Raw genomic sequence first — 22,108 nt, forward strand, 5'->3', positions numbered from 1 at the left:
TTTACCTTCTTGCCCTTTGTGTTGTTGTCTTTGCCCAATAATGTATGTACCATGTTTTGTGCTGCTATCATGTTGTTTTTCTACCATGTTGTTGTCATGTTGTGTTGCTACCATGCTGTTATGTCATGTGTTGCTGCCTTGCTGTGTTGTTGTCTTAGGTCTCTCTTTATGTAGTGTTGTCTTGTCTCTCTTGACGTGATGTGTGTTTTGTCCTATATTTACATGTTATTTAATTTAATTTGTTTTATTTTTAATCCCAGCCCCTGTCCCCGCAGGAGGTATTTTGCCTTTTGGTAGGCCTTCATTGTAATTAAGAATTTGTTCTTAACTGGCTAATAAAAGTTATATATATATATATATATATATATATATATATATATATATATATATATATATATATTCGACACGAACAAAACGATAGGATTACAATAGGATTCTGATAGAGGTGACAATCCTTTTTTTAATGTAACCTTTATTTAACTAGAAGATCCTAAAGGATTCTATTGGAAAAATCACTAACCCTAAAGGATTGTTTGACTACGGCCAACTGTACAGACACACCGTAAATATATGTCATACATACTGACAAACCTGCCTCATTAGTTATATTGTTTTATCCGTATGGTGACATCAGTGTGTCTGCCCCTTGCTCTCCCCCAGCCTCTGAGTCTCCACCTATCTCCCAGGCTGCGCCTGAAGCCATGCGTTATTTTCTATTAAAAAGATAATGAGTCACTGGGGTATGGATGGTTTCAACGGACAAGACTGTTGGACTAGTGACACCATCCAGCGCTAATGGCTAAACTTGGACCGACAGGGAGGGGCTTCTTCTGTCAGCTGTTGCTTGTTGCGCCCAGAGGCACCGTACACTTTCTGGACATTGTTGTGCACACTCACCGTCAGGGAAAACGGTAGCCATATAAAACGGTCTTCCAGTCGATATAAGGTCAGTTCAACTCAAAGACCGTATTCAACTTCGATGATACTAAGGGAAGGGGTCGTCACAAGTCGACGTCCGTTATTTTGGGGTGATTCAATGCGTAACTGTCTTGAGCGCAACACTAGAAAAACATAGATTAACTTTTGCTTTTAGGAAATCATCTGGTTTACAACTTTTTTTCTCATTGTCTACTATATATTTATATTACTTTGGCAATTGTCAGCTTGGGGAGAGTAAACTTGGACAGAGTAAACTTTTTTCTTACTTTTCTTATTTGGAGCAGCAGCCAGTTGATCATGGCAGAAGACTTCTACACTCTGGGAACGCTGGGAAGTAGGCAGAGGGCCCCCCGAGACCCTTTCAGAGAGAGTCCGTCACTGGCCTCTCGGTTTATGGACGATGACTTTGGGATGTCCCCTTTCCCTGAAGACTTGTCAATGGACTGGCCCGGTTGGGCTCGGCCTAGCCGGCTCAGCACGCGGCTTTCCGCACCATTCACGGGCACTCTGCGCACAGGGTTTCCACCAACGCGTGCATCGACTGGGCAGCCGCCTGTGTACAGCACGAGATACAGCGAGTCCCCCCGCAGCTCTCCGACCCAGACGCCGGGAGAGCCGTGGAAAGTTTGTGTGAACGTCCACAGCTTCAAACCAGAGGAACTTAACATCAAAACCAAAGATGGGTTTGTAGAAGTATCAGGTGAGGACATATTAGTTTAGGCTCTATTCAATCTGTATCTCTGAGGCGTTACAGATTGCGCGATATTAATGTAAAGGTCATTTCCGATTGAGGCGTCATACTGTATGCAGGGTTTACAGTGAACGTAGTCTCCGATAACGCGGGAACATTGCCTTTACGTTTCAATCACACTGTAACGCTGAACTTCCGCAATACGGAATGAATAGAGCCATTGTCCTGCTTCAACTATACAGTAATTTACTTGAACACCTCTAAGAAAAAGTGTTGATTGTCAGAGTGCAATTGCTTTGGGGATCAATAAGAAACATTAACAACTGTACTTATATAGGCTATTGTGTCACATTTGAAAATGAAATGATATGCATCTTCTCATGCATACAATTAAAGTACACAATAGACATGATTATTTACAAAATAGTTATATTCATATTTAAAATATGTACATCATATATTCTCATAACCAGCTCATATGATAACGATGTTTGAATACCCTACAACCTACAGTATATGGGGCAGTAGGGTCCATGACTTGCAGATTGCCAGCCCTGTTCATCAAGCCCAGGCACCTGTTCAGATGTCTCCAGAATCACTCACCCATGAGACAGATATAGATTTAAGTGAGGAAGGCCCGTGACAACAGTCTCTGTCCAGAAGGAGACAAGCAACACACTGCTGTTAGTGTTAGAGAATGTTTTGGAACTGTTATTCTGCCCGGTGATAGCTGACTAGACCCTTCAGTAATTATTTAATCATATGCTCTTGTTGTGCTACCATGCTCTGATCCTAGGAACCAAATAAACTGAACAGCTTGTTTCTGGAAGTATTATTCTGCCTGGCGATAGCTGATTAGTGCCTACACCCCCCTTGAGTATTTCATCAATTCATACAGTTTAATCTTTGAGTTTGTTGTGTTACTAGGCACTGAACTGATTTACTGAAGTAAACTGAACTGTGCTGATTGTAGAACTAAATAAGTACAGGGGCTATATAAACCTCCAATCCAAGGCATCCATACAATCTTTGAGTTTGTTATGTTTTTACCAGGTCCTGAATGTAGGTTGAAATAAGTATAAAATATATTTAAAGCTGTCCATGGCTTCTTTAGACTATAGACTAAATATTTAACGGACAACTGAAGAATGCCAGGTGGAGTGTAAGTTACCGGAGAGAAGAGACTAGGCCTCATACAAAGCTTTTTATAAACACAGTGTTGGTATGCCATTTGGGCCATTCAGTCAGCCTCTGGGGGCTCTTCCTGACTGCCTGCCTCTGTGACCTGACCTGTTCTAAATGTGGGTCTGTGTGAGCATGTCATAAGCATGTTAAAGTCGGGGTTGACGTGGCCAGTCCGTGCTTTCTCTCATGTCATGTGCAGATAGTAACCGTCAAAAGTCAACCTAACTTTGGCTGAACAGAGTTTTTGCCTCGTAGTAGTTTCTGAGTTATCACAAAGCAGTGTGTCCTTGGGGCTGCAGCAAAAAAAAGACACTTTGAATGGATGTATATCATACTTGCAATTAAGAAACTAATGTGATCTGACAAGTGCAGTCTGAGTGTGTTACCAAGGCAGTTAGGAATGTGACATCCGTACCACACGGGACTGAGAGAGGATGACAGGCTCAAGGAGACTGAGAGAGGATGAGAGGTTCAAGGAGACTGAGAGAGAGGCTGTGGTTGGTTGTGTTCTCTCCAGGACAGTTTCTGTTCTCTCCAGACCAGAGCTGTGGTTATATTTCAGTTCTCTCCAGACCAGAGCTGTGGTTATGTTTCTGTTCTCTCCAGACCAGAGCTGTGGTTATATTTCAGTTCTCTCCAGACCAGAGCTGTGGTTATGTTTCTGTTCTCTCCAGACCAGAGCTGTGGTTATGTTTCTATTCTCTCCAGACCAGAGCTGTGGTTATGTTTCTGTTCTCTCCAGACCAGAGCTGTGGTTATATTTCTATTCTCTCCAGACCAGAGCTGTGGTTATGTTTCTGTTCTCTCCAGACCAGAGCTGTGGTTATGTTTCTGTTCTCTCCAGACCAGAGCTGTGGTTATGTTTCTGTTCTCTCCAGACCAGAGCTGTGGTTATATTTCTGTTCTCTCCAGACTAGAGCTGTGGTTATGTTTCTGTTCTCTCCAGACCAGAGCTGTGGTTATGTTTCAGTTCTCTCCAGACCAGAGCTGTGGTTATATTTCTGTTCTCTCCAGACCAGAGCTGTGGTTATCTTTCAGTTCTCTCCAGAGCTCTAGGCCAGTCCAGCACTTTCCTCAGGTGTAGACGTCACACAGCGGGGGTATAAGGTTGCACATAGCTGGGTGGGACGGAGCAGAGGGTAGGGGTGTTGGGCAGCGGCTGCTACACTGACATTTAGCTTTCAGAGCAGCTGCACAGACAGGAGTCATAAACAGGACTTTATTAAGATGAGGTGTCCTTCATTCTGGGGCTTTCCAGATCTTTCTTTCCATTTCTCACTTTCTCTATTCCTCCCTCTTGTCAGGGTTGGTGATTTCATCATCTGAGAAGAAGTAGGGTTAAGATGGGAAATGGGGAGGGGTGTTCTGCGTCATTCCTGTGATTATAATAAAGTCCTTTTTTTATTCACTTAATTAGGCATGTCAGTTAAGAACAAACTCTTATTTACAATGACTGCCTACCAGGGAACAGTGGGTTAACTGCCTTGTTCAAGGGCAGAACAACAGAGTTTTACCTTGTCTGCTCGTGGATTCGATCCAGCAACCTTTCGGTTACTGGCCCAACGCTCTAACCACTAGCTGCTGCCCCTTTGAGTTGAATTTAATTGAATTATATGACCTACCCTTATACCAAGGACTATGTCTAGAGTCCATGTTAACTTCTGGACTCCACAATCCTGCGCTTTAGATAACGACACTGAGATTTTTGCCACATGACATGTTGTTGATTGCACCTCCCACTTATCAGAAGCTATGACCAAGCGAGAGAGATTACACAATTTGACAAAGTATGACTTGTTGGGGTTCGTTGCACTCTGTTCATTGTATTTCATGTTGTTTATCCCACAGGGAAACATGAAGAGAAGCAGGAGGAAGGAGGCATCGTGACAAAGAACTTCACAAAGAAGATACAGTGAGTATCCATAGCTGCCTGGAACAATAACAACAACAACAACAATAACAACAAAAACAACAACTACAACAACCGATAAACCGATGCACTTTACTTATTGCAGTCTCCCCAGTACCCACAGGTTATCATCAGTCTCCCCAGTACCCACAGGTTATCATCAGTCTCCCCAGTACCCACAGGTTATCATCAGTCTCCCCAGTACCCACAGGTTATCATCAGTCTCCCCAGTACCCACAGGTTATCATCAGTCTCCCCAGTACCCACAGGTTATCATCAGTCTCCCCAGTACCCACAGGTTTTCATCAGTCTCCCCAGTACCCACAGGTTATCATCAGTCTCCCCAGTACCCACAGGTTGTCTTCAGTCTCCCCAGTACCCACAGGTTGTCTTCAGTCTCCCCAGTACCCACAGGTTATCATCAGTCTCCCCAGTACCCACAGGTTATCATCAGTCTCCCCAGTACCCACAGGTTCTCATCAGTCTCCCCAGTACCCACAGGTTCTCATCAGTCTCCCCAGTACCCACAGGTTTTCATCAGTCTCCCCAGTACCCACAGGTTATCATCAGTCTCCCCAGTACCCACAGGTTGTCAGCAGTCTCCCCAGTACCCACAGGTTGTCAGCAGTCTCCCCAGTACCCACAGGTTTTCATCAGTCTCCCCAGTACCCACAGGTTGTCATCAGTCTCCCCAGTACCCACAGGTTTTCATCAGTCTCCCCAGTACCCACAGGTTTTCATCAGTCTCCCCAGTACCCACAGGTTTTCATCAGTCTCCCCAGTACCCACAGGTTGTCTTCAGTCTCCCCAGTACCCACAGGTTGTCTTCAGTCTCCCCAGTACCCACAGGTTGTCAGCAGTGTCCTAAGTACCCACAGGTTGTCTTCAGTCTCCCCAGTGCCCACAGGTTGTCTTCAGTCTCCCCAGTGCCCACAGGTTGTCTTCAGTCTCCCCAGTACCCACAGGTTGTCAGCAGTCTCCCCAGTACCCACAGGTTGTCAGCAGTCTCCCCAGTACCCACAGGTTGTCAGCAGTCTCCCCAGTACCCACAGGTTGTCAGCAGTCTCCCCAGTACCCACAGGTTGTCTTCAGTCTCCCCAGTACACACAGGTTGTCTTCAGTCTCCCCAGTACCCACAGGTTGTCTTCAGTCTCCCCAGTACCCACAGGTTATCAGCAGTCTCCCCAGTACCCACAGGTTATCAGCAGTCTCCCCAGTACCCACAGGTTATCATCAGTCTCCCCAGTACCCACAGGTTATCATCAGTCTCCCCAGTACCCACAGGTTATCATCAGTCTCCCCAGTACCCACAGGTTATCAATAGTCTCCCCAGTACACACAGGTTATCAAAAGTCTCCCCAGTACACACAGGTTCTCAGCGGTCTCCCCAGTACCCACAGGTTATCAGCGGTCTCCCCAGTACCCACAGGTTATCAGCAGTCTCCCCAGTACCCACAGGTTATCAGCAGTCTCCCCAGTACCCACAGGTTATCAGCAGTCTCCCCAGTACCCACAGGTTATCAGCAGTCTCCCCAGTACACACAGATTATCAAACAGACATTTCACACATCTATTGTTATACAATCCAATATAAAAAATGTTGGCTCATTCCTAGGCGTGCAAAACAATAACAACAACTGATAAACAGTTGTTCCTTTACGATTGCCCTACCTCCTACAGTCTAGCCACGGGTTAGCAGATATTTCAAACAGCTATTTTCATATCAGCCAATATTTAAGGTGCCGCTCATTCCTAGACGCCCTAAACATCAACAACCGATAAACAGTTGTTCCTTTAGGATTACCCTACTTCCTACAGTCATCCCACAGCTAATCTAGCAGACATTTCAATCATCTATTGTCATATGATCTTATATCTAAAAATCAGCCGATTGTCCCAGTAACCCAAGAAAGGCGTCTAGTGTGTAGAACGTTCCATAGAGCCATGCCCCTGTTAATTGGGACTATGGAACATCAGACAGTGGTGCTAATCATGAGTACAGGGGCACTGGCTGCCTCCCAAACGGCACTGTCTTCCCTACAGTACATAGTACACAACACCCTTATAGGCCCCAGTCGAAAGTAGTGTACTATATAGGGAATAAGGGGCCATTTGGGACACATCCAGTGTCTTACAGGCGTCACTTCAATGTTGTTCATTTCCCCTTGGCTAATTAGTAGGCAGCTGGTCTGCACAGGCTCCAGCACTACTCTCTCTCTCTGTCATCATATCACCAAGCCCTGTAATTGGAATCCCTTAGATCACACAAACACTCACACCTGCACGCACACACACACACAAACACACACATACGTTGTGCTCCAGCTAAGCTAAACCAGAAGCAATTGACGGACTGAGAGATAGAATAGTGTGTATAAAAATAACTGTCCTCAATACAGGAATTCTCTGGCTGTAGAGTACAGTAGGCTACACTCAGTGGAGAGAGAGAGAGAGGAGACATTTCTGTACTGCCTAATCTAATGTATACATGCATGAGAAACCGTGTGTTGTTTTTAGTCTAAAAGAGTAGAGCTGGGATATTTCTGGCAGGTTATTCAACTCTGATGCACGTTGAGCCGAGTCACAGTCAACAGCCTTTAACTGTGACTGTATTCATGATACTGCCCTGCTTCTTTTGTCATTATTGATCTATCAATTGATTGTGGTCTTATAGGATGGTGTCTGTAGGGATAGGATTCAATAAAAATGATTCCAATGGTTAACTACAGATAATTTTTCTCTGAATGTTCTGGAGTGAAAATATAGTGCATCACCAAGGTTAACTACTTTAGTTATTCTAGAAGCAAACACACTGTAACTCAATGTCCCTGGAAGTCTCTCTCTGGAATGTCATTCCTGTGTGTTTTGCTGTGAAGGTCTCAGTGTGTTTGTTATTCAGGGCTGTGGGTGGATTGTCATTGTCACTTTGCCTCCTGTCTCTATTCCTGTGATAGACATAATAATACTGGACTGCTTCAGATTGACTCAGTCCATCAGCTGCACGGGCACACACACACACAGACACACACAGACTCACACACACAGACTCACACAGACACACACACTCACTCACACAGACACATACTCACACAGACAAACACACACACACAGACACACACACACTCTCTGTATTTTTCTCTCGCTCTCTTTCTCTCTCTTTCTCTCTCTTCTATCTCTCCTCTCTCTCTCTCTTCCCCCAAGCCCTATTTCACTACCCCTGAATGTTTTTTATATTGGACAGTTTTTGGCAGCCATACAGAATCAATAGGCTAGATAAAAAGAAGTGTAGCCAGAGTAAAAAAAAAACTCATCCGACAGATAAGGCTCTACAGCCCGGTGTGGCTCGTAATAAGCCGGATGAGTGATTTGACTTTGTCAGAGAGACACTGACTATGCCATGCTGCATTGAGAAAATAGGGGACCGTGAATTGAAGCCTTGAAGGGATGATTTATCCTGAACTCTTCAGTCGCTTCCAACTTTCCACACATGAGTGTGTCTGAGGGATCTCTTTCCCCTCACTCTTTCCCCTCACTCTTTCCCCTCACTCTTTCCCCTCACTCTTTCCCCTCTATCCATTGGTCCTTGGCCTCCTTGAACTCCTGTCTTATGGTCAGGCAATTGTCATTTGTGTGTGAAGATGGTAGACTGTAGAGGGGTTATGCTAATGAGATGGAGGGTAGACTCTAGGTCTAGGCCCATGAGGCTGGGTTGTTTATTTAAGGACCTAGGAACACTTGGCAGCTCATATGGAAACTCCTGTAACGGATGGACGGAGGGCTTTATTTGGCCATGCTCCTTGACAAAGACCAGATACCAGTCCGTTTGGAGTCGCTGTCTCTCGTTCGTTCTCGCTCTTTCTCTCCCCTCCCTCTCTCTCAGTCCTTCTGGTGTTTTTTCTTTTCTCTCTCTCTCTCTCTCTCTCTCTCTCTCTCTCTCTCTCTCTCTCTCTCCCTCTCGCTCTCTCTCTCTCTCTCTCTCTCTCCTCTCTCGCTCTCGCTCTCGCTCTCGCTCTCTGTCCGTGGGTCTGTCTTTATGTCTCTCTCTCTCTGGCTACTCTCTATCTCTCACTCTCTGTCTTTCTCTCTCTCTCTCTCTCTCACAATTTATCTGACTTACGACATTAGCATCTGTAAGCAAGGTCACACATATGACTATGACGAGAATGTGTGTTTAGAACTATTATGGGATGGACGTGCTACTACAATGTCATAAGTGAGAAAAGACAAGACAAAGCTCAGTATAGGTTAATAAATACCACGCTGACATTTGTGGGATACAAGGCTAGTTGTAGCTCAAACCCAGAGCCATACAGTATACTTCTGTCTGGGCTATCTTCCAATGATACTGTATTTCCTATCTTCTCCAAGGTCAGCTTTGAATCTCTGTCTGTTTATCTCATATTGGTCCAATCATAGCAGGGTTGCATCCGAAAATGCAACCGATTCCCTATATAGTGCACTAATTCTGACCGGTGCATGGGCACTGGTTAAAAGTAGTGCACTACATAGGGAATAGGATACCATTTCAAAAGCAATCTCTGTCAGTTTATCTCATATTGGTCCAATCACACAAGTCCTCCTCTCTCCATCCTTCAGAATTCTCCTAAACATTTTGACGGAAGGTAATACTGTATCTCACTTTAATTCCTGTCAACACAGAACTCAGTTCTCTGTCTCTCTTTCTCACTCTTTCTCACTTTCTCTCACTCTAACTAAATAAATGTATTTCTCCCTCTCTCTAAACTCTCTGTCTCTCGCTCTAAACTCTCTGTCTCTTCCTCGTTCTCTCATTCTCTCTCCCTCTCTTTCCTTTAGAATTCTCTTAAACATTTTGACGGAAGGTAACAATATCTCACAGAATCTCTCTTGCTCTCTTTCTCTCTCTCTCTCTCTCTCTCTCTCATTTTCCCTCTCTTTCTTTTCTTTCTTTCTTTCTCTTTCTTTCTTTCTTTCTTTCTTTCTTTCTTTCTTTCTTTCTTTCTTTCTTTCTTTCTTTCTTTCTTTCTTTCTTTCTTTCTTTCTTTCTTTCTTTCTTTCTTTCTTTCTTTCTTTCCCTCTCTCACTACACATTTATGAGGAAGCCATTTATGCTAATCTAGTCATATACAGTATGTATCATATTTTCAGTACAAAAACCTTGGGGGAAAATGGAGAATGAAAAAGCTCTTCTGTCTAACTTGAAATTGTCTGCTACCCATCCACCTGGCTGTTGGGATGAGCTGGTTAGAAAAGTATGTAGATGGAAATTGCAGGTGATAATAAACTATGCATCAGACAGCCATTTTTTGTATAATTGGAATCTTTATTGCTCAGTCCTGCGCCTGGAGCGAGTCCGTCTCATTTCTTCTTCTTCTTTATTATTTTCTCCCTCATGGCGCCACAAAGATGATGGCAGCCAGAACATTTTAATGAAAACCTGGAAAATACATTTACATTTATCTCTGGGGTGTGAGATTACGCATTCGGAATGAGCGAAGGCCAAAGAGGGAGAGAAAAAAATAGTTTTCAACAACAATTTCATCTGCAGCCAAGGTTTCTCCTCACGGACAGTTTTACACCCTCTGTTTATAACTGATAGTGTTAAATCCTCTGTTTATAACTGGAGGCTGTTATGAGATAGTGTTAAATCCTCTGTATATAACTGGAGGCTGTCGACAAGATGTCAATCAAATCTGTGTCTTGGCACCAAACGGTATTTGCAGTACTGCTGAGGTGAGGTTAATGTTTTTAAGACGTCCAAGCACAGGGGTGTACACTTCAATTTTTTTGCTCTTTCTCTCACACCTGTTCTCTCTGTTTTTGTAGTTACCAACCTTTTCAAGACCCTCAAGCTTAAAAGTCTATGTACGAGTCTCTCACATATGTTCTGTCTTTCCCTCTCCTTCCCAGGATTCCAACCGACGTTGACCCTGTGACGGTCTTCGCCTCCTTGTCGCCAGAGGGGGTGTTGATCATCGAGGCGCGGCAGAGCCCTCCCTACTACCTCTTCAGTAACGAAGGTCCCCAGGGAGAGATGGAGGAGGCCAGCCAGAGCCAAGAGGCCAGGCCCCAGGAGGCCGCCATGGTCTAGGAAGAAGCCCAGGACCGAGCTCTCTTCCCTGGGGAGACACAGGCTCACCCCGGGCCCCCCTTTCGGGACAACCATGGCGTACAGAGCCACATTTGACCCAAAAATCATGTATGTTTGATAATTGGCACTAATGTAACTCCATAATTGAGCATCCAGCAGAGTAGAGGAAGAGCTAACATGTTCAAAGCCTTGGAGATCCTCAAAGCCTTGGAGTTCCTCAAAGCCTTGGAGATCCTCAAAGCCTTGGAGATCCTCAAAGCCTTGGAGATCCTCAAAGCCTTGGAGATCCTCAGCATATGTTGTAGCACCCTACATCACCCTATTTCCTTTGTAGACTACTTCTGACCCCTAAATAGGGAATAGGGTGTCAAAGAAACACCCTGATTTTCATTTTGAGTGTAAAGTAATCGCTCAATCATCCCCCTAAAAAAAATGTTTTTTTGTGTATCTCTTGGTAGCCATGCTGCTTGGTTCTCGCACCAATTTAATTACAAGTCACAAACTAAATCAATCCACTGTCTCACAGTAGCATTGCTACTCTATACTGGTACAGCATGCCGTCCATTCTATGCTGTCCCAGGTATATGCAGTGCTGAACTGACCTGTTCAGATACAGACAGAGGCTGGCTCAAGGCTGGGAGCCCATTCTATCTGGGTCGTTCCGTAATGGCATGTCTCCCTTCAGTATTTCACACGTTATTTGACGGATATGCATCATGCAATGTCTTTTATGTGTAATTGATCCATTGTCAATCAAATTATGTTGAATGAGTAAATTAAAGAAGCTCATTGAAATTCATAAGCAAGTCGTACAATATGACTGAGTGAGAAGATAAGTTATAGTCTCATTATCGTTATAGTGTGTGTTGATATTGTATTATACCCCAATGTAGGTGACTGACTGTAAATAAATTGCACTGTAGCTTACCTACCATATATACCGATCCAAATCCATACACAGGTCTATTCAAGTGCCGTGATTGCCCTAACTAGAGGTCTTACAAAATAATGTTCTTTGCATTTTTTTATTTGTACATGTGATGATGACGTTGTGTTGGTTCTTGGTGCAAAGGTAATAAACTTTTTGCCAGACTTTTCCCATCCCTCCCTCCTCCTCCCCCCTCTCTCTCTCTCCCATCCCTCTCTCTTCTCCTCGCCTCCCTCCTCCTCCCCTCTCTCTCTCTCTCTCCCATCCCACTCTCCTCACCTCCCTCTTCCTCCCCCTCTCTCTCTCTCTCTCCCATCCCTCGCCCCCCCCCTCTCTCTCTCTCTCTCTCTCTCTCTCCCATCGCCTCCCTCCTCCTCCCCCCTCTCTCTCTCTCTCTCTCTCTCTCTCTCTCCCATCCCTCTCTCCTCCCTCCTCCTCCCCCTCTCTCTCTCCCATTCCTCTCGCCTCCCTCCTCTCTCCCCCCTTTCTCTCCCCCCTCTCTCTCTCTCCCATCCCTCCCTCCTCACCTCCCTCTGCCCTCCCTCCTCTTCTCCTCCCTCCTCTCTCTCTCTCTCCCATCCGTCCCTCCTCACCTCCCTCTGCCCTCCCTCCTCTCCTCCTCCCTCTCTCTCTCTCCCATTCCTCCCTCCTCTCCTCCCTCTGCCCTCCCTCCTCTCCTCGTCCCTCTTCCCTCTTCTTGATATCTTTGTATTTGTTTATGCAATAAAACCTCCCATCAATCCCAGTGTGTGTTCACATCTGTGTGTTTTGTTCTGTGGATTTGTGCCATGTACAATATGGGCCAGAATCCAAGATGTACGTCCGACAGTGCCCAACAACAGTAATTGAGTAACATATCAGTGCATTTGGAAAGTATTCAGACCCCTTGACTTTTTCTACATTTTTGTTACTTTACAGCCTTATTCTAAAATTGATTACAATGGGTGTTTTTGACCCTTAATCTATACACAATACCCCATAATGACAAAGCAAAAACAGGTTTAGACTTTTTTGTAATCTTATTAAAAATAAAATGTCACATTTACATAAGTATTCAGACCCTTTACTCAGTCCTATGTTGAAGTACATTTGGCAGCGAATACAGCCTCGAGTCTTCTTGGGTACAACGCTACAAGCTTGGCACACCTGTATTTGGGGAGTTTCACCCATTCTTCACTGCAGATCCTCTCAAACTCTGTCAGGTTGGATGAGGAGCGTCACTGCACAGCTATTTTCAGGTCTCTCCAGAGATTTTTGAGGGTACAAGGCTCTGTCTGGGCCACTCAAGGTCATTCACAGACTTGTCCCTAAGCCATTCCTGCGTTGTCTTGGCCGTGTGCTTAGGGTCGTTGTCCTGTTCAAAGGTGAACTTTCACCCCAGTCTGAGGTCCTGAGTGCTCTGGAGCAGGTTTCATCAAGGATCTCTCTGTACATTGCTCCGTTCATTTTTCCCTCGATACTGACTAGTCTCCCAGTCCGTGCCGGTGAAAAACAGCCCCACATGATGCTGCCACCACCATGCTTCACTGTAGGGATGGTGCCAGGTTTCCTCCACACAGGAGGCTTGGCGTTCAGGCCAAAAAGTTCAATCTTGGTTTCATCAGACCAGAGACTCTTGCTTCTCATGCTCTGAGAGTCCTTTAGGAGCCTTTTGGCAAACTCCAAGCGGGCTGTCATGTGCCTTTTACTGAGAAGTTGCTTCCATTTGGCCACTCTACCATAAAAGCCTGATTGGTGGAGTACATTTTACATTTTAGTCATTTAGCAGACGCTCTTATCCAGAGCGACTTACAGTAGTGAATGCATACATTTCATACATTTTTTTGCTGGCCCCCCGTGGGAATCGAACCTTCAACGCTGGCGTTGCAAACACCATGCTCTACCAACTGAGCTACAGGGAAGGCTAGTGCTGCAGAGATGCTGCAGAGATGGTTGTCCTTCTGGAAGGTTCCATCTCCACAGAGGAACTCTGGAGCTCTGTCAGAGTGACCATTGGGTTCTTGGTCACCTCCCTGACCAAGGCCATTCTCCCCCGATTGCTCAGTTTGGCTGGGCTGCCAGCTCTAGGAGGAGTCTTGGTGGTTCCAAACTTCCACCATTTAAGAATGATGGAGGCCACTGTGTTCTTGGGGACCTTCAATGCGGCAGAAATGTTTTGGTACCCTTCCCCAGATCTTTGCCTCGCCACAATCTTGTCTCGGAGCTCTACAGACAATTCCTTTGACCTCATGGCTTGGTTTTTGCTCTGACATGCACTGTCAACTGTGGGACCTTATATAGACAGTTGTGTTCCTTTCTAAATCATTTCCAAACATTCAATCAATCATTTACCACAGGTGGATTCCAATCAAGTTGAAGAAACAGCTCAAGGATGATCAATAGAAACAGGATGCACCTGAGCTCAATTTCGAGTCTCATATCAAAGTGTCTGAATACTTACAGTTGAAGTCGCAAGTTTACATACACTTAGATTGGAGTCATTAAAATTTGTTTTTCAACCACTCCACAAATTTCTTGTTAACAAACTAGAGTTTTGGCAAGTCGATTAGGACATCTACTTTATGCATGACACAAGTAACGTTTCCAACAATTGTTTACAGACAGATTATTTCACTTATAATTCACTGCATCACAATTCCAGTGGGATAGAAGTTTACATACACTAAGTTGATTGTGCCTTTAAACAGCTTGGAAAATTCCAGAAAATTATGTCATGGCTATAAAAGCTTGTGACAGGCTAACTGAAATCATTTGAGTCAATTGGAGGTGTACCTGTGGATGTATTTCAAGGCCTACCTTCAAACTTAGTGCCTCTTTGCTTGACATCATGGGAAAATCAAAAGAAATCAGCCAAGAACTAAGAAAAAAAATTGTAGACCTCCACAAAGTCTGGTTCATCAACGGGAGCAATTTCCAAACGCCTGAAGGTACCACGTTCATCTGTACAAACAATAGTACGCAAGTATAAACACCATGGGGCCACGCAGCCGTCATACCGCTCAGGAAGGAGATGCGTTCTGTCTCCTAGAGATGAATGTACTTTGTTGCGAAAAGTGCAAATCAATCCCAGCACAACAGCAATGAACCTTGTGAAGATGCTGGAGGAAACAGGTACAAAAGCATCTATATCCACAGTAAAACGAGTCCTATATTGACATAACCTGAAAGGCCGCTCAGCAAGGAAGAAGTCACTGCTCCAAAACCGCCATAAAAAAGCCAGACTACGGTTTGCAACTGCTCATGGGGACAAAAATCAGACTTTTTGGAGAAATTTGTGGGCAGAATTGAAAAAGCGTGCGCAAGTAAGGAGGCCTACAAACCTGACTCAGTTACACCTGCTCTGTCAGGAGGAATGGTGGGAAGCTTGGGAAGTCAACTTATTGTGGGAAGCTTGTGGAAGGCTACCTGAAACGTTTGACCCAAGTTAAACAATTTGAAGGCAATGCTACAAAATACTAATTGAGTGTATGTAAACTTCTGACCCACTGGGAATGTGATGAAAGAAATAAAAGCTGAACTAAATCATTCTCTCTACTATTATTCTGACATTTCACATTCTTAAAATAAAGTGGTGATCCTAACTGACCTAAGACAAGGAATTTTTTATTAGGGTGAAATGTCAGGAATTGTGAAAAACTGAGTTTAAATGTATTTTCCACTTTGTCATTATGGGATATTGTGTTGTCATTATGGGGTATTGTGATGTCATTATGGGGTATTGTGATGTCATTATGGGGTATTATGTGTAGATTGATGAGGAACAACATTGATTTAATCCATTTTAGAATAAGGCTGTAACGTAACAAAATGTGGAAAAAGTCAAATGGTCTGAATAGTTTCTGAATGCACTGCATTGGTGTGTGTTTCAAGTGGCACCCTTTCCCTTTATAATGCACCACTCATGGTCCATAGGGCTCTAGTCAAATGTTGTCCACTATAAATAAAGTCTATAGGGTCACATTTGGGATGCAGCCCAAGGATGAATACAGGGGAGCTTGGCACTGCCATGGGTTTGGGGCAACAAGAGGGCATTACTAGATTAGTTATTTCACTACAGGGTGAACAATTGGAGGATTATGTCACTTGCTGTGTCACACAAAATAGTGTTGTCTTCAGACTAAGGTGTTATGAAGGCATAGTGTTAGAATTAGAATTTTGGGGATGTACTGAGAATAGGCTTCTGGTTATCCCTAGAATTAATTTTGATTCTGTCAACAAATATGTTTTATCCTCCTATTTTACTGAGTGGAGCTAAAACCCTTCCATTGTGATGTTGTATTGTAGCTACGATCAAAACCGTGGTTGTCTCCTTGGCCAAGTTGCTCATCCTGAACTGACACATGTACTGTACAACTCAGCAGTGCGAACATGCTGTATGATGTGTGTCTAATCCTTTAAAGGCATTATAATTAATGAATCTTCATCATCGAAAACGGTAACTGTATGCATGTGATTATCAACTACAAAAGGTTATTTTGAGGTGGCTGTGTCAATATGATCACACAAGGAATACCAAAACAGATGGAATATTGATTGTAAGTCGCTCTAGAAAAGATTGTATGCTAAATGACTAAAATGTAAATGTAAATGATTGTAACAAAATGAACGACAACAGGACAAAGCCTTAGCTTTTTCATTTGCTATTGGTTTATTGGAGCTCCAAACGGTGCATGGTCACAGTGACAGTGTATGGTTCTTCACTCACATGCACATTGACAGAATCAGGGTTATTATGCAAGCTTTTGCTGCTAGCTGGTGAAGAAGTAGCCTGGTCCCAGATCTGTTTGTGCTGTCTTGCCAATTCTTATGGTCATTGTCTACAACTGGTAGAACAAACAGATCTGGGACCAGGCTATTCATGAAGAGGAAGTCTGCAGAATGTAGGCGCTTGGGATGGATGTCTTGAATCTTAGCAAATTCCTTATGAAATTACAGCCATGTCTCTCTCTCTCTCTCTCTCTCTCTCTGTCTGTCTCACCCTCTCTCTCTCTCCCTCTCTGTCTGTCTGTCTCGCTCTCTCCCTCTCTCCATCTCTCTCTCTACTTGGTGTATGCCTGTTGCTCCATATCAGGGTGCTCTGGAACTTCCAGCTCCTGAGAGTGGTGGGCCCCCTCCTCTGATGAACTCATGCCTGGCTCGCGCTCCTCAGGCCGGGGCAGGGCCTCGGCTGCCTCCTCTGAGCCCTCCGGGTGCTGGAGCTCTTTGTCATGGTCTTGGGCTGGGTCTGTTTTGTGTTCCCCGCGGTCGGACGTGACTGTGTCTGGGGAGTCAGGGGCATGAAGGTGCTCAAATGGCTCGGTGGGATCTGGAAGCCCTTCTCCCTCTCTTCCCTCTTCATCTGCATGCTCTTGGGGGTGGGTCTCCAACTCGCCAGCTGGTTTAGTGTGTGTCTCCCCCTCCTCTGCTCCTCCTCTCCCTTCCTCATGGCTCTTTGGCCCAGCCGTGGCGCTGTCTGGCTGATCCTCTTCTCCAGGGACCTCCCATGCTAACTTGTCCCCATCCTCGGGTGCCTCTGTGGGGAGCGTTGTGCCAGGCTCTGTGGGGGTGAAGTCTGGGGCCTCCAGGGATACAGGGGCCACAGCAGGGGCAGATGGAGAAGGCTGGGAGTCTGTGGCAGCTACGGTAGTCTCCTCTGGCTTGGCTCCACCCTCCTCTCCCTCTTCTCTTATGGTCTCCTTCTCCACCTTCGTAGTTAGACAAGCAGCAGTAAAGAAAATACAGGAAGCACACACATTATGATTCAAGGTTTGTGTTCTAACATTGTCCTTCTAATGTACATGACAGAAAACAATAAACAGGACAGGACATGGACATGGACAGATTACTAGGAAAACTAGGAAATACCAATGCTTCCTACTTCCTATGCTATACTTTCTTTTAAGTGTCCAAGTCCAGGAAGTGATCTAAACAGACAATGTGTACCACATACAGTTGAGGTGTTTGGGGTTTCACCCCTTGTTACCTGAATGGGAATGATGATGTCATCAGGGATGCTGGGGTCAGGAAGTGAAGCCTCTACAGTCAGAATTCCATCACCAGACAGAGAGGATCGTATGGTCTTAGAGACAATACCTGTCGGGATCCTGGGAAAGCACAGCACCCTTTTACATTTACACAACTTAGTATCATAAGTTATATGTACAAAACCGTTGTGTCATAATGCTGATAAATACAGTTGTCATAAGCATTTATATTGCTACATGTTGGTGTAAAGGAGAGTTAAATGAGTACTCAAAACAGTTCTCCTAGCTGCATTGTATTCTATAACATCAACTGTTGAAGCTGAAAAACATTTCTCACATGCTGTGTTGAACATAGATCAGCTTGGAAACTTACATGTATCTCCTGGTGAAACATCTAGCAATAAAACCATGCTCATCTGCTCTCTCTTCATGAGTCCCTGAGGATGAAATGTCAACTATATTAGAATAATACTAATAATATAGAGACCCACAGTGGAGCTAGACAACATTGAGACAGCAGGGTGGAGCTAGACAATACTGAGACAGCAGGGTGGAGCTAGACAACACTGAGACAGCATGGTGGAGCTAGACAACACTGAGACAGCAGGGTGGAGCTAGACAATACTGAGACAGCAGGGTGGAGCTAGACAACACTGAGACAGCAGGGTGGACAACACTGAGACAGCAGGGTGGAGCTAGACAACACTGAGACAGCAGGGTGGAGCTAGGCAACACTGAGACAGCAGGGTGGACAACACTGAGACAGCAGGGTGGAGCTAGGCAACACTGAGACAGCAGGGTGGACAACACTGAGACAGCAGGGTGGAGCTAGACAACACTGAGAGAGCAGGGTGGAGCTAGACAACACTGAGACAGCAGGGTGGAGCTAGACAACACTGAGACAGCAGGTTGGAGCTAGACAACACTGAGACAGCAGGGTGGAGCTAGAGAGCACTGAGACAGCAGGGTGGAGCTAGACAACACTGAGACAGCAGGGTGGAGCTAGACAACACTGAAACAGCAGGGTGGACAACACTGAGACAGCAGGGTGGAGCTAGACAACACTGAGACAGCAGGGTGGAGCTAGACAACACTGAGACAGCAGGGTGGAGCTAGACAGCACTGAGACAGCAGGGTGGAGCTAGACAACACTGAGACAGCAGGGTGGAGCTAGACAACACTGAGACAGCAGTGTGGAGCTAGGCAACACTGAGACAGCAGGGTGGAGCTAGACAACACTGAGACAGCAGGGTGGAGCTAGACAGCACTGAGAGAGCAGGGTGGAGCTAGACAGCACTGAGACAACAGGGTGGAGCTAGACAACACTGAGACAGCAGGGTGGAGCTAGACAACACTGAGACAGCAGGGTGGAGCTAGACAGCACTGAGACAGCAGGGTGGAGCTAGAAAACACTGAGACAGCAGGGTGGAGCTAGACAACATTGAGACAGCAGTGTGGAGCTAGACAACACTGAGACAGCAGGGTGGACAACACTGAGACAGCAGGGTGGAGCTAGACAACACTGAGACAGCAGGGTGGACACCACTGAGACAGCAGGGTGGAGCTAGACAACACTGAGACAGCAGGTTGGAGGTAGACAACACTGATACAGCAGGGTGGAGCTAGACAACACTGACACAGCAGGGTGGAGCTAGAAAACACTGAGACAGCAGGGTGGAGCTAGACAACACTGAGACAGCAGGGTGGACACCACTGAGACAGAAGGGTGGAGCTAGACAACACTGAGACAGCAGGGTGGAGCTAGACAACACTGAGACAGCAGGGTGGAGCTAGGCAACACTGAGACAGCAGGGTGGAGCTAGACAACACTGAGACAGCAGGGAGGACACCACTGAGACAGAAGGGTGGAGCTAGACAACACTGAGACAGCAGGGTGGAGCTAGACAACACTGAGACAGCAGGGTAGCGCTAGACAACACTGAGACAGCAGGGTGGACAACACTGAGACAGCAGGGTGGAGCTAGGCAACACTGAGACAGCAGGGTGGAGCTAGACAACACTGAGACAGCAGGGTGGACACCACTGAGACAGAAGGGTGGAGCTAGACAACACTGAGACAGCAGGGTGGAGCTAGACAACACTGAGACAGCAGGGTGGAGCTAGACAATACTGAGACAGCAGGGTGGAGCTAGACAACACTGAGACAGCAGTGTGGAGCTAGGCAACACTGAGACAGCAGGGTGGCGCTAGACAACACTGGGACAGCAGGGTGGACAACACTGAGACAGCAGGGTGGAGCTAGACAACACTGAGACAGCAGGGTGGAGCTAGACAACACTGAGACAGCAGGGTGGACACCACTGAGACAGAAGGGTGGAGCTAGACATCACTGAGACAGCAGGGTGGAGCTAGACAACACTGAGACAGCAGGGTGGAGCTAGGCAACACTGAGACAGCAGGGTGGAGCTAGAAAACACTGAGACAGCAAGATGGAGCTAGGCAACACTGAGACAGCAGGGTGGAGCTAGACAACACTGAGACAGCAGGGTGGAGCTAGAAAACACTGAGACAGCAAGATGGAGCTAGAAAACACTGAGACAGCAGGGTGGAGCTAGACAACACTGAGACAGCAAGATGGAGCTAGAAAACACTGAGACAGCAAGATGGAGCTAGAAAACACTGAGACAGCAGGGTGGAGCTAGGCAACACTGAGACAGCAGGGGCGTAATCATCAGCCTAGAACGTTTTGCAACAGAAACCGTTTACTATTGGACAAATTCAGGTCCCTCCCCGTTTAGTTCTGTTTGATTCCGTTTGGTTCTGTTTGGTTCTGTTTGTTTCCTAGTAAATACACCCCAGATCCCAGATTGCGTCACAGAGATATTATTGTTGTATGCCACCACAACTCTGCTCTCTTAATTTCCCTGAGCTTGTTATTCCAGTAACTCACCCAAACTCTGTCCTATGGGCATCTGGACTTAAAGCCAGACTGTTTGTATAGAGAGAGCCTTCTTCATACATTTTTATAATGCTGACACATATCAGTACACTGTTTGTGCTATAGCATAACAGGATAATTTTAATGAAATTGGCGCTATAATAACTCAATCATAGTTGCAGGATAACTTCTTCATACAGTATGTTCCAACGTTTGAACGTCTTGACCGTTTGAACATCTTGAAGAACGATCTGGCCTTAATGGCCATGTAGTCTTGTCGTCTTATAATCTCCACCTAGCACAGCTAGAAGAGGACTGGCCACCCCTCAGAGCCTGGTTCCTCTCTAGGTTTCTTCCTAGGTCCCTGTCTTTCTATGGAGTTTTTCCTAGCCACTGTGCTTCTGCATCTGCCATGCTTGTTCTCTGGGTTTTCAGGCTGGGTATCGGTAAAGCACTTTGTGACATCTGCTATTGTAAAAAGGTATTTTGATTGATTGATGGATACAACACAGAAACATTTTAGTTTAAATTGACTGTATCTATGGCGCTATAACATAACTGGGGAATTTCAGTTTAAATAGGTCCAGTATCTATACTATGACATTACAGGAGCATTTAAATATAGTTTCAGAACAGGTAGGCCTACCTCCGATCTCCAGGAAGCCGCTGCGGGTCCTGAGAGTGATCTCTGCAGGGGAGAAGTGACTGACATCCAGGGTGATCCTCCAATTGTGCCCCTCCACCCGGACCTCCGACAGCCCCTTCAACCCTGCAGACTCTACCCTGCTCAGCTTGGGGGCTTGCTGGTGCATGGAGGAGGCCGGGGCCGGAAAGGAGGGCACCAAGAGGGGCAGAGAGGGAATGTGCCCAGTCCAGGAGCTGGCTGCCAGGCGTCTATGGATGTTATCTATCCAGCTGAGGTCACGGAGGTCTCCGGCCTCCAGGAACGGTGGCAGGCCGAAATCTTGGTTGGGAAGGAGGTTGCTAGGGATGGGCTGCTGCCACCAGCTCCACAGGGGGGACCAGAAGAAGTCCCTAGAGGAGTGAGGACGTGATGGGGGCCCTGGTGCCGATGGGGCCGCTGCTTTGGTCTGCTCGGTCATGGTTCAGAAAAATGTTACAAGGTTGGAGAGAGAGAGAGACACACAGCAAGTAAAAATGCTGGAGTGCTAACTGTAACAACACAGGAGGAAAGGATCGCAGAAGAGAAGAAGCACTGTGCAGCGAAGACAGAGATGTCTCTGGGGCTCTTTATATACCCACCCTGTCTGTTTTAGCACTTAATAAGCAGTAACAGTTATCTTATGAGAGGGGAATGTGAGGGTGAGGTGATAGGTGCACCTAGGAGTCAGAGCTGTTACCTCTCTGTAGACAGGCCCAGGGGAAGGGGGCATACACAGAGAGCATTACAAATGGAAACCTATTCCCTTTATAGTGCACTACTTTAGGATGCTAGTCAAAAGGGCTTTGGTCAGGAGTAGTGCATTATATAGGGAATAGGGTGCCATTTGGGCAAAGCCAGAA

The 22,108-nt window shown here is 45.8% G+C and overlaps 2 protein-coding genes across 2 annotated transcripts; one reads left to right on the forward strand and one right to left on the reverse strand.

Moving 5' to 3' along the window:
* The first annotated feature begins 846 nt into the window (after window positions 1–846).
* LOC106579825 (heat shock protein beta-8) lies at window positions 847–12,467 on the forward strand. The gene is made up of 4 exons (XM_014160033.3): window positions 847–946; window positions 1,224–1,639; window positions 4,664–4,727; window positions 10,614–12,467. The coding sequence occupies exons 2-4, from the start codon at window positions 1,237–1,239 to the stop codon at window positions 10,792–10,794; spliced, it is 648 nt and encodes a 215-aa protein (XP_014015508.1). The 5' UTR covers window positions 847–946; window positions 1,224–1,236; the 3' UTR covers window positions 10,795–12,467.
* Window positions 12,468–16,346: 3,879 nt separating this feature from the next.
* On the reverse strand, window positions 16,347–21,821 carry LOC106579826 (uncharacterized). Its single transcript, XM_014160034.3, has 4 exons — window positions 21,231–21,821; window positions 18,059–18,122; window positions 17,685–17,805; window positions 16,347–17,406 (listed from the first exon to the last, which is right to left on the reverse strand). The coding sequence occupies exons 1-4, from the start codon at window positions 21,685–21,687 to the stop codon at window positions 16,762–16,764; spliced, it is 1,287 nt and encodes a 428-aa protein (XP_014015509.2). The 5' UTR covers window positions 21,688–21,821; the 3' UTR covers window positions 16,347–16,761.
* Between the last annotated feature and the right edge of the window lie 287 nt (window positions 21,822–22,108).

The sequence above is a fragment of the Salmo salar genome, chromosome 20 (genome assembly GCF_965601325.2).
Source record: "Salmo salar chromosome 20, fSalSal1, whole genome shotgun sequence".
Lineage (NCBI taxonomy): Eukaryota > Metazoa > Chordata > Actinopteri > Salmoniformes > Salmonidae > Salmo > Salmo salar.